Below are 14,552 nucleotides of genomic sequence, written 5' to 3'. Positions count from 1 at the left end.
GGTCCAAAATCTTCTGCCGCCCCCTTCAAACCCCTAAACAGAAGGGTGCACACTCCCCCACCCCCCACCTTGATGTATCTTTCTGATAGGAGGCGGCGCCGAAAAAAAGTGATCATTTTTTCTAACAACATTTCTCAAACGAAAACATGTGTTTGGGGATCAAACAGGACATTTTTTTCACTATTTGAGGTCTAAAATGGGGGGTCGAATGTGCGTTGTTTCGCATATATATATATATGAGATAAACGGTGGAATAACGCCACGTGCACTTATTAATAAATATCTGTCATTTCAAAATCTAATCAATGAATAGTACGAATATCGTTAACTTATAGAACAAAACAAAATCACATTAATAACCCATGGATAAAATAATATGCTTAAAAACAGCAATAGGAATTTTAAACAATACATTATTCAAATTCTCTAATTTCATAAACATACCTTCGCGGTTATTTGCAAACAAATTATTTATTTGACTGCATGGGGTAATTAATTGGAATTTAATTTATTTAACTCCGATAAACTCTGTCAATTGTAACTAGTTACTCACGGATCAATTGTAAGTTTATTAATTCAAGGCTAGTGTTTACGTGTTCATGCATTTTGTTTATAATTTTCGTAAATATAAAATGTACTTTTGGTTAATATTGCAACATTAAACATTTTTCATTTCTTAAAGCGTATACCAACCACTCGTATACCAACCACTCGTATACCAACCACCCGTATACCAACCACTCGTATAGCAACCACCCGTATACCAACCACTCGTATACCAACCACTCGTATACCAACAACCCGTATACCAACCGTTCGTTATTCCTCAAAATTGCAAATCTCGATAATATAATTATTAGACATGATTCACTTAGTTTGTGTGAAGTGGGTTGGTGGGTCGAAATGTATTTTTTATTATTTTTTGAATAGATAAGACAAAACTTGTTTATTGTAAAGTTGCTAGTTAATATATTATGTGGATGTTTCCATGCTCTGAAAAATGTATAATCATTTTGAATTTAAAGTCTGTATATTGATGTGGGTGTATATATTCCTCATTTGTTATGTATACCATCATTATGTTAATATTTCATGACAGACACGTGTATAAATAATGTAGAAAATTGTCATAAATATTTGAATTTAAGCTCAAGTTGACGTCAGTGGTTTGTTGAAATAAGGACTGTGTAGACAAGACGGGCAGAGGTCAATGGCCAATTTGACCTGACACGACATGATACATGTTGTTCAAATAAAATTAATGACACAAAAGTCAAACAATAATATTGTCAAATTCTTGACTTCAGGATCGATTGTAACAGGGTATTTGTAATCAGGGTCCATGTTTTGTAATAATACACGCGCAGCGCAATTGTTAACATTTCTCACCATTTCATATCTTATTCACTTCTTTTTTCATGACCATTTAGCAACCTCCATAAGTCGAGGAGAATGACAGAATCTTATCATAAAATTGTGTTTAACACACGTCAGTTCAGCTTCTTCCTTGCTATAAAAAATCAGTAAAGCGTGACTAACGCTTTTACGTTTGCCTGCATGCCAACATACCAGTTCATCTTATGAAACATAAACAACATTTGGCCAACCCTTTTTGTCTGTTTTAATGAGTGGATAACAATGTTGCATCAGAATTAAACCATTGACAATTTCATTTACATTTCAGAAAAGAAACTTAACTAGCATTTTCTAAAAGCCTTTTTATCACTTACTTTAACTTTAGATTTTATCTTTAGAAATGGGAAGTTCTGTGATTTGTCACATTGGAAAAAAAAACCTAGTATTACCTCTGTACTTGATGGCCGTCAACCGCTAGTTCTATCACCTCAAAGAAGATGCAAAGTTTTCACTTTTCAGAAAACAAACAGAATGGTATAAAATTGAAGAGTGCGCCTTCGATATTTTTACTTTAGAAAAGGAGAGAGAAAAAAAACCAACAATTCGTGCATTTAGTTTTTTTTACATGTCTTTTGTTGTTGATTGTGTAATTTCTTTTATTTATAGCTTATCAGCAAATCTAATATAATGTGAGGATTGAATTGACGTTAAGATGCATGTGAGATGTGCGTGCGTTCATCTATAGATATTTTGTTACAATTAAAAACAAAGATAATTTACTTAAAACCATGTTATCACATGCACACCTGTTCTAAAGTGTTTGATAACCAACTGCTTATGTCAGCTTTGAACGCCTTTATCAGTACGTACTTGTTAAATTCTTACAATGTAGTGTATTTAATGTGGATTTGATTGCAAGTACTGTAAGTTTATTACAGAGTTAAATTTCCTTCACTATGACAGGAGACGAGGTCAGGGAGATTTATGAAGTTCATTTTAATATTCTTTATATAGCGTTTTTATAATTCTTTATCTAGTGTGACACTAGAACTATCTAAAACCTCAATCTGTGACAATATTTAACCACCATCATAGGGGAATTACCTACCAAGTGTTGATTCTATGATAATAAACATGTTACTTTTTTGTTTAAGTACTAAAATGTTTACTTTATCTAAACAACTATATATACAGGGACTTTACCCTGAGTGTGTTGTCGGTACGGTTTTATTGGAACGCGTTCAATGGAATGACGCCCAGGGTTAATGTCTTGTGTTCAGCCTGACAGGGTGACATTTTTTAAAGATAATTTTGTTCCGTGTTACGGACATGTTCATTAAAATGTATGATCCGAGACCATGATATTGTGGGCGTGAATTCCCTGTACTTGTTATGATCTATAGGTCATTAACTTTGTACTGTTTACACTTATAGATATATTAGTCATAATTATAACATGATTTTAATACCTGTTACTCTTTTAAATAAACATTTACTTAACACCGAGTAAGTAAATTAAAGTAAAACGTTTCAACAGTTTTGGTATTTCTAGTAGTTGAAATAGTTCAGTTCAACAATTTATGACAAAGTAAACACTTTAATATTTTACAGATTTTTTTATTGAAACACACACTATTGCTCTACATATTGAAATCGTACGTGTTTTAAAAAGTTATTTTAAGTTATAATTGATCCTGATCCCTTTGCAAGATATATTTTCGATTGAAATGTGCAGTTTGTTCTGCTGTCGTGTGATACATGTCATTAGTAGTTTATAAAGTATTATGTAGTCGTACTGTATATATTTAATTTAAAGAAAAATATTTTTTTTTGTCCTGCAATACGATTACGTAGAAAACACTTGAATGTTTTTGCATAAGATATTTACTTTTTCCTTTTGAAATCTATATCTTAAACTGCTTTGTAATTAGACGGGTCAGTAAGAGTTAATCAAATATTTTGGAGGTGTTCTTTTCTAACATTTAACCGTAAACATTTTTCTTTATACATTAATTAGCCCTCACTGAAGATATGTTAACGTGGCAGGACATCAGGGTTAATCTTTATGCAAATATACAACACACAGACCTAGATGTTAATCTTTATTTTCAATTGGTTGGGATTTTTCAAATTACAGTCAACAAAAGTGAACAAATACATGGCAAAGCTTGATTGGTCATTTACGTTTTAATACAGACTTAACATATATACTGATATCCGGTTCTATTATATTTCATATTACAACAGGTACATTTCTGTTTGGTTACATGCATACTCCTATTGTATATTTTCAAATGAAAAGAACACTGTTTTTTAACTTTCTAAAAAAACAAATAATTTGGTATGACCAAGATGCAGCTTATTACGACCAATATGTTGGTCACTTTCTTTATTGTATTCAACTATCAGCAGTGAGTCATCTTGATAAACTGCATACTTCAAGTTACAAACACTGTAAAATATTCCATAACCGAACATACATATAATCAGATTAAACCTCATAACTCAGTAATAATATAAAAAAGAAAGAATAAAGTGGGTTTTTAACTGATCAAACTCCTCGACATATATGCCAAGCAACTGGTATTACTTCAAATCTGGACAAACATGCCGTTGACGTCATGTAATTCGCTGTTATTAAAAGTAAAGAAGTATAAAAAAAACCATCTCAAACTCGTATCGTGGTAATATTTAAGTTCAGGCATGATTTTTTCGATAACTTGGAAGGATATTAGATAGAGAAATTCCGGGTCTTGCATAGGGAATGTCTGTCATTAAGTAATTAGAAGATGCTGCGTTGGTGTAACATGACGTAGGTTATAAATACGTTAAAATAACGGTCAGTCGTGAACTGACAAAGTTCATGGGTCATCTGTTTGAACTTCCCGATAACAGTTTATGCATTCTTGTCTTTACAAGGCTACGATTGTAAAACATATTTATTTATCTTATCTGTTCCCTTTCTTGAATTAACGGTACTTGTACCACATCGCCGTGAACTCAATAAGACTCTTTCAAATATAACTCATTCAAATAGAACTCTCACAAATAGGACTCGTACAAATAGGACTTGAACAAATAGGACTCGAACAAAAAGGACACGTACAAATGGGACTCGTACAAAAAGGGATCGAACAAATAAAGTCGTACAAATAAACTCGCGCAAATAGAGTCGCACAAATATGACTCGTACAAATAGAACCCTCACATAAGAACTCAAACAAATAGGACTCGTACAAATGGAACTCGTACAAAAAGGAATCGAACAAATAAACTCGCGCAAATAGGACTTGTACAAATAGGGCTCGTACAAATAGTCTTTGATCAAATAAACTTGTGCAAATAGGACTCGTATAAACAGGAATCTTACACACTTTTTGAAAGACAGATAATTGTACAAGCAAGGTCACCACTCATCTAAATGCATCTTCAGATCTTTTTATTGTAAAATACATAATGAAAAAAAGTTTAATTCTGAAATATATTATAAATCAAAATAGTATTTTGTTTCATTCATTTGCCCAGTAATGTGTTCGTTACCTTTGGATTTAAATCTGTCCACATACTGTACAAATTGTACATTTGACAATAAAAGATTTGATTTTTTTTTGCCCTAAAAACTTAAAAACAAATTGTTATTGTAAAATTATGAAATTAATACGCAATATTAACGTTCATGTATCTTTTTTAAATAAAGTAAAATAATTCAGTCACGCGACTGTTTCTAATTATTGATGAAAATTTGAAATTCTATAAACTTGAAAACAGTAAATCGATACACAATAAAATGCAAAAATGGTTATTTTTAAAACTTATTTATTGTATGTATCAATGGAGTTGATTGTATTGACATTAAGTGATATCGCTGGCACTTGAAACGTTAACCGCCTATATAACGCGGAGTAGTATAAATACTGACGCAAATAGCGCGATATAGCAGACGACACTTAGCCGCTTAACAGAGAAGAACATTTTTTAATATAATTCAAAATAATTGTCATACAACATTATTGATGTTGATTTGAATAACATTATTGACTATATTTAAAGAAGTGAAAATAATTTAGTGATTGAATGCTTGAGTTATATGAAACTGTTGCTGTTTTATTGGGAAATGTGTTAGCATAAACAATTTTCATAAAGATCGACTCTAATTGGAAAGTTGTGTTAGATGAAGTGGATGAATTAATTTTAAAACTATTGTGGACACATTGAGAGGAAGAATTTCAATTTAAATTGCAGCGTAACCTGACTAGGACAGAACTCATCTATTATCTCCAGGTATAAAGAGGTACAGTACTCTGTTATCAGTCACAGTGGCGTAATATCTACTTCTGGATTGTTCATAAACTGCTTGAAACGTTTTATCAGGGACACGTACCACAAACCATCTATAGATAACTAGCCTATAGTTTGGGTCATCATCGATAAATAAACAATCAGTACTCTGTCAAGTACGCAAAAATCGGACAGCTAAGATGGCTACCCAAACACTATCTCGAGTCCCGCCGATAGGAAGTGATAAGGCACGAGGATCTCACGCAGACGACAACTTTTCACCGAGAAAACCCACTCAGTCGCCAGTGTTTATTCCTCCAAACGAATTCAGAATGAAACTTTTGAAAAGGATATTATCCGTGGACGGCACAATAGACAATAAAGCTTTGCACAAACTACAGAAATCTTCAAGTGAAAGAACTCTTCAGGCAAATATTTTGTTTCAAAACGGCGATGTCGGGACATTGATATCATTTGACCGACTTAATGATGATAATGAAAAGAAAGACGACGAAAAGGACGAATCTGAACAAGGACTTCCAAGTTTGAAACCCGAAGAAACAGAGAAACAAGACCGACCAAAGGATGGCGTGAAACGAGAAAGACCGTTGAAACTGCCGCCAATAATGTTACCACCGGTTTACACACTGACACCTCGTCCTTTAATGTTACGGGATTATTCCGGACCACCGTGTATACCGCCACCAACACGGGACGAAGACTGGGAAGACCTCGAGGACTGTCGCTACTTGCGACCTGCCAAAAAACAATTTAAAACATCAAATGACTATAAAAGTTTTTTACTCTCAAATGGCTCTACCAGATAGAAGTGCAATACCGCTATATACAAAACTTTGTATAGGTTGCTTTAAAACCAAAGATACTGGGACCACGGATGGTCGGAGAGAAGGAGGGTAATAGCTTGCATTTATATAAATTTGTAAATGTGAGATATGGTGCTAACAGAACGTTGACATTTAAAAGACACTTTGTTTAGAAAATACATCAATATGACATTTATAGAAGAGTGACAGCGGATTTCATGTATATATAAATTCCGTGCTTCCATTCACAAATGTTATGTTTTGTTTGTGCATGTACACTTTGTTTGTTACGTTTATATTTCGCGCGATGCAAACTGATTTTTTCGACATGAGCTATTAAAAGATGTAATCATTTTGTGAAACAACCTGTCATTTTTATTCATAATAATATAATGACAGTTAAATCTTTTTATGTAAATTATTTTTGAGCATAATCATTTCAGTTCATTTTTTTCAATTGGGTCATTCTTTAGCAATTGAAGTGCAATTTTAATATTTAGAAATAGTAGGATGTATTCAAATGTCCACCATTATTGACTTTCTCTCAATTTCATTTAGAATATTTTTTTAGATGTCATTAAATTAAATTCCATTCATTATTAACTCTTAAGTCTAGATTTAAAATAAATCGACCGGGGCATTCTGTACGTGTTCAGATGAATAGATTTTAACTTGCGTACGTGATTTGTACTAAAATATCTCTATTTATACTAATTAAAAAATATCGGCAAATATATAAATGTGAAAACTAACGTTCCACTGTTCAAAGAGTATCAGTTCGTTGTCACTTTCTTCGTTTGAAAACCAATTTATAACTTCATAATTGACAGAAGGAGCGATTTTTACGACATCAAAAATTACCTTGTTGCTATGGATTACCACAGTGAAAGCTTTAGTAAATATAAGGAATAAAAGAGTAAACATTTTATTTTTTCAATAGGTTTAATTGTAAGTTTGGATAACTTTTTTTTTCAAAATATATTTCATGCTTTTGTACTGTACATTCTCTAGATGTTAGGGGTTAATCGTTTGATGATGCTTCATAGTTATAGATTATAGATAATTGCCTTTCGTTATTTCATAAAAAACTGGAGGTAAAAAGTTGATTTGTACATGTATATAGTAATTAATTCACTGTAAATCATACGTTCATGAAATGACAGATCGTTTCTTGATGCATTTTCTACCATTAAATGGTTTTTATGGTATACATATTACATTATTTATTTTATATTTTATGATAAAAATTTAAGAAATTAAAGAAACGACAATGAATATTTTTTTGTGTTTTTTTATTTTATTTCATTTATTTAGTGTTCTTGTCCTTAAAAATACTGAAAGCAGTCCTTCAAACTAGAATATTTAATATTTTAGATTACCCGGTCATTCTTAATGTACTTATTATATTTGATTGAAATTTTTATTATGTATAAAGAAAATGATATGACTTAAAACTAAAACATGTTTAAAAAGGCATCTGATTCTGTGATGACAACGACAGACAAGACATGTAAGAGTCTTGAGTTATATTTCCCACAACCCCGTAGTTTAGATGTTTAGATACCTTATTTACATGCTTTATAGATGAAAACGAATTTAACCTATAACATAAAGAACATTTCTTATAAAAATGGTCACGATATAGCCGTTCGGTAAAAGATAAACTGCCATTGGTTCCATTTTATCGGCAAACATGCAAAGGGAATTTAAAATACCACATGCATTTTCTCAAGATTTCACTTCGAGATTTATTCCTTAATATACAACATTATAATTATATAAGACAATAAATGTACAAAACAGAAGAATAAAGCAAAAAGTGTCAATGACATATCAATTCATCGTTAGTATTCGTTCTACTGTAGTTGGAATAAGGACATTTTACTTTGTTTAAAAGTCATTTAAAATTACAAATGGATATGTTGCCTGCTTTTAAATTTGTCTTTTGACAACTTATCTGTGATTCTGCAGGCTTCATAACCTCCGATCCCCCTTCAAAACTCCATTATTAGTCTCGTTCATTGTTTTCTCGTTTAGGGCACACACATAGAAATGTAAAGCAATCTTCTTTATATGTATTAATTAGAAATATAGCATAAAGCTAATTTAAAAGACTATTGCAATCTTAGGGCTCACTTTTAGTTAAACAGAAATGCACAAATATAAATACATTTGCCTACTAACAAGCATTCTAATCCCTTTATCAAATATTGACAAAACGAAACAAACGTAATCCTATTTTTTACAAAATTAAAAACTTCAAGTATTTCATAAGTTCTTTAATTTTTAAAAAGCAAGTTAAACGTATTCATCCAAAATGTCTTTACAATTTAACTTTTATTTAAACCGGGTTTAGCCTTAAAGTGAAAAGTTTTAATTTCCATTTAAAATCGCTTAATGTACGTTTTTATAAAGACTTGAATTAGATAAATACATACTTTACACCTTGTCCTATTAAAAACATTGACGTAATAATAGCTTCAACTAAATGATTTATCTGTTTTTATACATAATGAAGGCATATAATAAATTCGCTCTTAATTCTATCAACTATTGAGAAGGATAAAACATTTCTTCATTTTAGTTTAAGAAAAAAACCTCTTCAATCTTTGATCTTTTCCCTTTGAGCATCTGTAGTCAATTTTCGAAATTATTGATCTTAAAACTCGAATACGAACAATGTTTTTAGTGTTTTAAGTAAAACATCCGATTGCAATCTTGTGAAATATCGTAAAACTTTTCAAGTTTATATATTTTTGTAGTACTATAAAAGTACAAAGTAAATGCTAAAAATAAACCTTTTTTATATAAAACTGACATTTTTAAATGACAATTTGTCTTTCTATTAAGGCTTTTTATGTTTATCGTTTTGTCGTTTGCCTCGCCTTTACACGTTTATCTTTTTTATTTTTGCTCCTATACCTCTAACATTTCTTGTCGTTTCGTTTCTGCTCATTTCAAGCTTTGTTTCTTCCCTTTCCATTTTTAACGATGATGTTCTTCCGCTTCCTGCTATCTTTCTGTTGCTTCGTTGTTTTTATCTACCAATAACCCTTGGTCTGTTACTAAGTAAAGTGCAGGCTTCAGTTTTTTTATTTCCCTGTGTCTGTAAAATTAAGATAGTCTAACAATGGATTTTCTATACTATCTTAATTGTTTGTATACAAAACATAGTTCTATAGACTAGTTTCTATAGTTCATTAATAATATTATCATTTAGTTGAAAACCACAAAATACTTTTTTCTCAATTACCAAATATCTCTTTGATTGTTATAAAATTGTCGTGGCTAGCAAGTATTTGAAAGTTTGACATAAGAAATAATTAAAACAGGATATTTGACAGATACCAAAGTTCACAAGAACTATACAAAAAGATTGTAATCAAGAAGATTGGTTTGTCTAATTATATACATGTAGTATGTATTTATTTATGAAACGCCAGCTGTTCATTTAGAATTAAAAGTTATGTATTTTATTTTGATAATTCCATTGAGCTAAACTGAATCTGTGTGTACATACTCAATGTTTGAAAAAAAGAGGAAAAAGGTGTTTAGATATACCTTTATTTGTTGATGTCATTTGATTAATTATATTTATAAATAAGAATTCAATTCAATTCAATTATTTTATTAGCATATAAACATAAACATGTTCATCGCCATACATTCAATTGCGGCGGTTACATACAACATGAGAAGAGCATGAGTATTAATACATCTATATCATGTGTATATTAGTAGTATTATTTATATCAACATATATTAACATTAATATATCAATATCATGTGTATATTGTAGTATCATTATATCGACATATATCCCACACAATGTTTATATAAAACATAAACAGTAACGAAAAAAAAAAAAAAAAAAAACACAAGACCAAAAATAACATGAAAATTGATTTGATACACTGACCTAAATTATCGTGTTGATTGTCGATGGGTGGATACTTTACTGTCATATGCATGATATACGTACATGTTAGTTTGATTTTGCACGTGAATTCAGTGCCATATAATGTTGTCATTTTTTTTTTCTTGTTATAAAAAGGCCAATGTATGAGATCAATTAGTTTCACGTGGCTACATTGTAAAATACAAATACATGATCATTGACATATGTAACTAACACATATTTCTAAATAAAGTATATCATCCGGTACGTTTCTTATTTGCTATATAAATAAATTTTGCAAGTTTACACAGAATACTTGTTTGATTTGAAGCTAACAATCCTTTAAATTTTTGTAAAGATGGCCAATTACAATAATATTTTGGAAGGCATTCTTTTCTTTCATCTCTATAAAACGGACAGACCAATACAAAGTGATATTCATCTTCTACTACCTTCATATTACAATACACACATTTTCTATTACAACGTTCTATATTTCGAAATCTACCTTCCTCAATAGCTAATTTATGCGCTGAACAGCGTAATCTTGATAAAGCAATACGATGATTATTATTAACAACACAAGATAAATACTTTTCCTGACATATTTTTGTTTTAATTTTCTTATATGTACTTAGTTTAGGCATATTATCTAACTTACTATAAAAAACTTGATAATATTGATCATATAATCTCTCAACAACTTTATCTATTTGAACTCTAGTGACAGACATATCATTCCATAAATAACTAAAACCTAGTTCGTCAAGCAGATTTTTCACACCCGAAGCCCAAGATCCAATGTATTAGTATTAACTTGATTGATGAAACATGTATATATCAATGTATCTTGGGAGTTCAAAATTCTATACCAATATTTCAATATTCTCCCTTTACGAACAACATCTAATGGAACTTTACCCAGTTCACCAAGAACAGCTATATTTGTAGTTTGAGACCTTACACATAATAATTGTTTACAAAATTTAATATATACCTCTCAATATCAAGGGCCTTATGAAATCCCATATTTCGCATCCATAATTTAATATTGGTAAAAATCATTGAATCAAATAGTTTAATCTTCTCGTTAACACCAAGTGGTACAACATCAAATAAGGAGTTCAATGTAAATATGGCACGAAGTGCTTGTTCTGATAAAGCTTTCTGAGCATTATAAAATTTACCATTTCCTGTCAAAACTACACCTAAATAACAAAATTTACTAACAACATTTAACTTATATCATCATAATATAAATCAACTTGCTCAAACCTACTTCCTAATTTAAAAATCATAGCAACTGTTTTTGTAGTATTTACAGTGACATTCCACTTTAAACAATATGACTTTAATTTATTCAATAATATTTGCAAGCCATTAGACGAATATGAAAACAACACAGTATCATCTGCGAACATGAGCATAAATATTTGCAATTCTTCTAAAGTTATTGTATCAGCACTATTATCAGCAATATACCTTTCCATGTCATTTATAAACAGTATAAAAAGCAAGGGAGACAATGTTTCGCCTTGCTTAACGCCCATATAACTATCAAAATAATCAGTAACATTACCTCGCACCCTTACACAAATTTTCACAGAGTTATACATAGACTTTAACATAGTTATAAATTTAGAAGAAAAATTATATTGCATTAGTTTATACCAAATACCACTATAAATAAGAATATAACTAACATATCGTTAAATCCAATTAGGGTATTGTAAAAACAATGAAGACCCTGATTATATACAAGGATCAATCAGACCAGACACGAATAAGAAAAAAGGGTAGTAAATTTAAAACATGATGAGAGGTAAACTTTGTTTCCTTACTGAAAATTAATACTCTTCAGAAAGGAGATATGATACCTTAAACCGATGTCAGGGGGAGGGGGGCTTTAGAAATGTTTCGTACCAATAACATATTGTTAAATCAAATGCAAGACCTAAATGCCTAATATGTTAGAAACGCTATTTGCTGATAAATGAATACTGCTATTGGCGTTGGGGCGTTAGAAATGTTTCGCTTTTCTTTTAAAAGAAAAACACAAACAAATAATAAATATGCAATTTTCATTACAATTTTTGGGGTATCAAGGCGTCTCAATAAGGTTATCATAAATTTTACAAACACAAATGTATTAATATGAACTCATTTATTCTTTAGTCATTCGCTATGTTGCTGTTTGCAGTTTCCATAGTTGTCAGTACTAAACATTTGAGAATGAAAAATGATTTATTTAGATTGGTATAGGAAGTGAACCGAACAAATGCTGATATGATTTACTTTGTTACTTAATATAGCTCTTAAATGACGCATGTATTATCTTTGCACGTTTTCTTTTCAACTAATTATTCTCTTCTTTACTCTTATTGTCACAATATAATTAAAATACCATTCTATTAAGAACTTAAACCGGTTATTTTTTAAGATTTTAATCTCATTGTCTGTTAAGTTAAAAGAAAAACCTTATAATTGAAATTTATAGCAAGATTTGACTTTGACACAATGTCTAAAAATGTGAAATATTTTTCTCGTACCATGGAGATTTTTTAAAGTTGTTGTTAATCTGACACATATTTAAGACAGAGATTTATCTAGATATTACAAATCTACATTTTTATGTGTTTGGATTTTCACATCTTACTGTAGATTAAAAGCATTTATCCACAATAATACAAATCAGTTAAACAAAATAATCTATAATCAATACTTTCGATTATAAAGAAGTTATAAGTTCAAAAATGCTTTCATCATATATATTTGATAATGAGTTTTTCTTATTGATAATTTAAACATTTAATAACATGTCTTTTTATGTTTTTAATTTAGAAAAAGTTAAAAGGTGAATCAGAACTTAATAATCTATAAAACTATGGCCTAATAAGAACGCTTTAGTTTGCAATTTTATATCTGTTTTATTACTATATCAAGTATATGTGAAGTAAATAAATCTACTACAATTATTAGTGAAGTACTTGAGGCTATGAGTTTTACCGAAGTATGACGAAAATTGTACGACACCTGCGATTGGTCTAATACTTTGTAAAGTGTTCATCTATATTTCCTAAAACAAATATAAACACCTACCTTGTAGGTTAATTAATCGTATATACATGTATAGAAACCTATAACTACGAGAGATATATATTTTTTGTATTAGAAAAATTAAATTGGAATATTCAACGTTATTTTAATAACACTTTCCTAACAAAGTATTTAATAAGGCTAGAAACGCTAGTTTAACATAATTATCACAATATCATCATCATCATCAAGCATCAAGTTCAAAATCTCACAGAAATTTCGTTTCTTCTTACAAACCACATACTAATTATTTTCATGACACGTTCCAATACAACGCCATGTTAATTTGGAATTCCATAGCACTGACTATAAGAACAAAAACTTAATCGTAAATATTTTTAAAAAAACAGCTTTAAGAAACACTTATTATATCAAATTTAGCACGGTTCGTGTTTATTATATTTACAAAGTATGATCGTTATGTTTTTAAGTCGAATTAGTACATTTTTTATTCTGACTATATAATGTTTTCTAATCATGGGTATCTGTCTTAGTTCGAAGATTCGAAATGATGAAATGACAATTATTGATAAAATGAATTGTATGAATGTTATGTATTTGTTTAAGTATACATCTTAACACACTGTGATTTCTATAGCATGTTATATTTTCTTTGATTGAAATGATTTTTTACAAGGCCATGTTGTAATTACGGTGTTGCAAATCTGTATAATATGTTACCTTCTGTAAATAAAGTTATCATCATCGTCATCTTCTTCTTCTTCTTTTTCAACTTTCGTATCAATTAATCTAGGTACCAATACCATGATGGTGATGCAAATAATATAAATGATGATGATCGTCATTGTTATATTGTCATACAATAAGCATGATTAAAAATAATAATATTTTATCATCATCATCATCATCATCATCACCAGCAGCAGCAGCATCATCAGCAGAAGCATCATCAGCATCATCATCATCATCATCATCATCATCATCATCAGCAGCAGCAGCAGCAGCAGCAGCAGCAGCAGCAGCATCATCATCATCATCAGCAGCAGCAGCAGCAGCATCATCATCATCATCATTATTATAGGGCATAATGGCAGCATTGTGTCGTCAAAGTTACATGGTACACACAATAATAGTATTTT

General features: G+C 30.2%; 1 protein-coding gene across 1 annotated transcript; it reads left to right on the top strand.

The window, feature by feature from the left end:
* The first annotated feature begins 5,279 nt into the window (after positions 1-5,279).
* On the top strand, positions 5,280-7,733 carry LOC132733871 (uncharacterized). The gene has a single exon (XM_060720596.1). It carries the CDS (start codon positions 5,835-5,837, stop codon positions 6,459-6,461), a length of 627 nt encoding a protein of 208 aa, XP_060576579.1. The 5' UTR covers positions 5,280-5,834; the 3' UTR covers positions 6,462-7,733.
* The last annotated feature ends 6,819 nt before the right edge of the window (positions 7,734-14,552 follow it).

Source organism: Ruditapes philippinarum, unplaced genomic scaffold (assembly GCF_026571515.1).
Source record: "Ruditapes philippinarum isolate M1 unplaced genomic scaffold, ASM2657151v2 ctg105_1_1_1_1, whole genome shotgun sequence".
NCBI lineage: Eukaryota > Metazoa > Mollusca > Bivalvia > Venerida > Veneridae > Ruditapes > Ruditapes philippinarum.
The sequence above is the reverse complement of the archived record's forward strand: the minus strand, read 5'-3'. Positions and strand labels throughout refer to the sequence as shown.

What these genes read in the sequence shown, in the direction of transcription:
- LOC132733871 (XM_060720596.1), top strand. Translation starts at nt 5,835, where the DNA reads ATGGCTACCCAAACACTATCTCGAGTCCCGCCGATAGGAAGTGATAAG.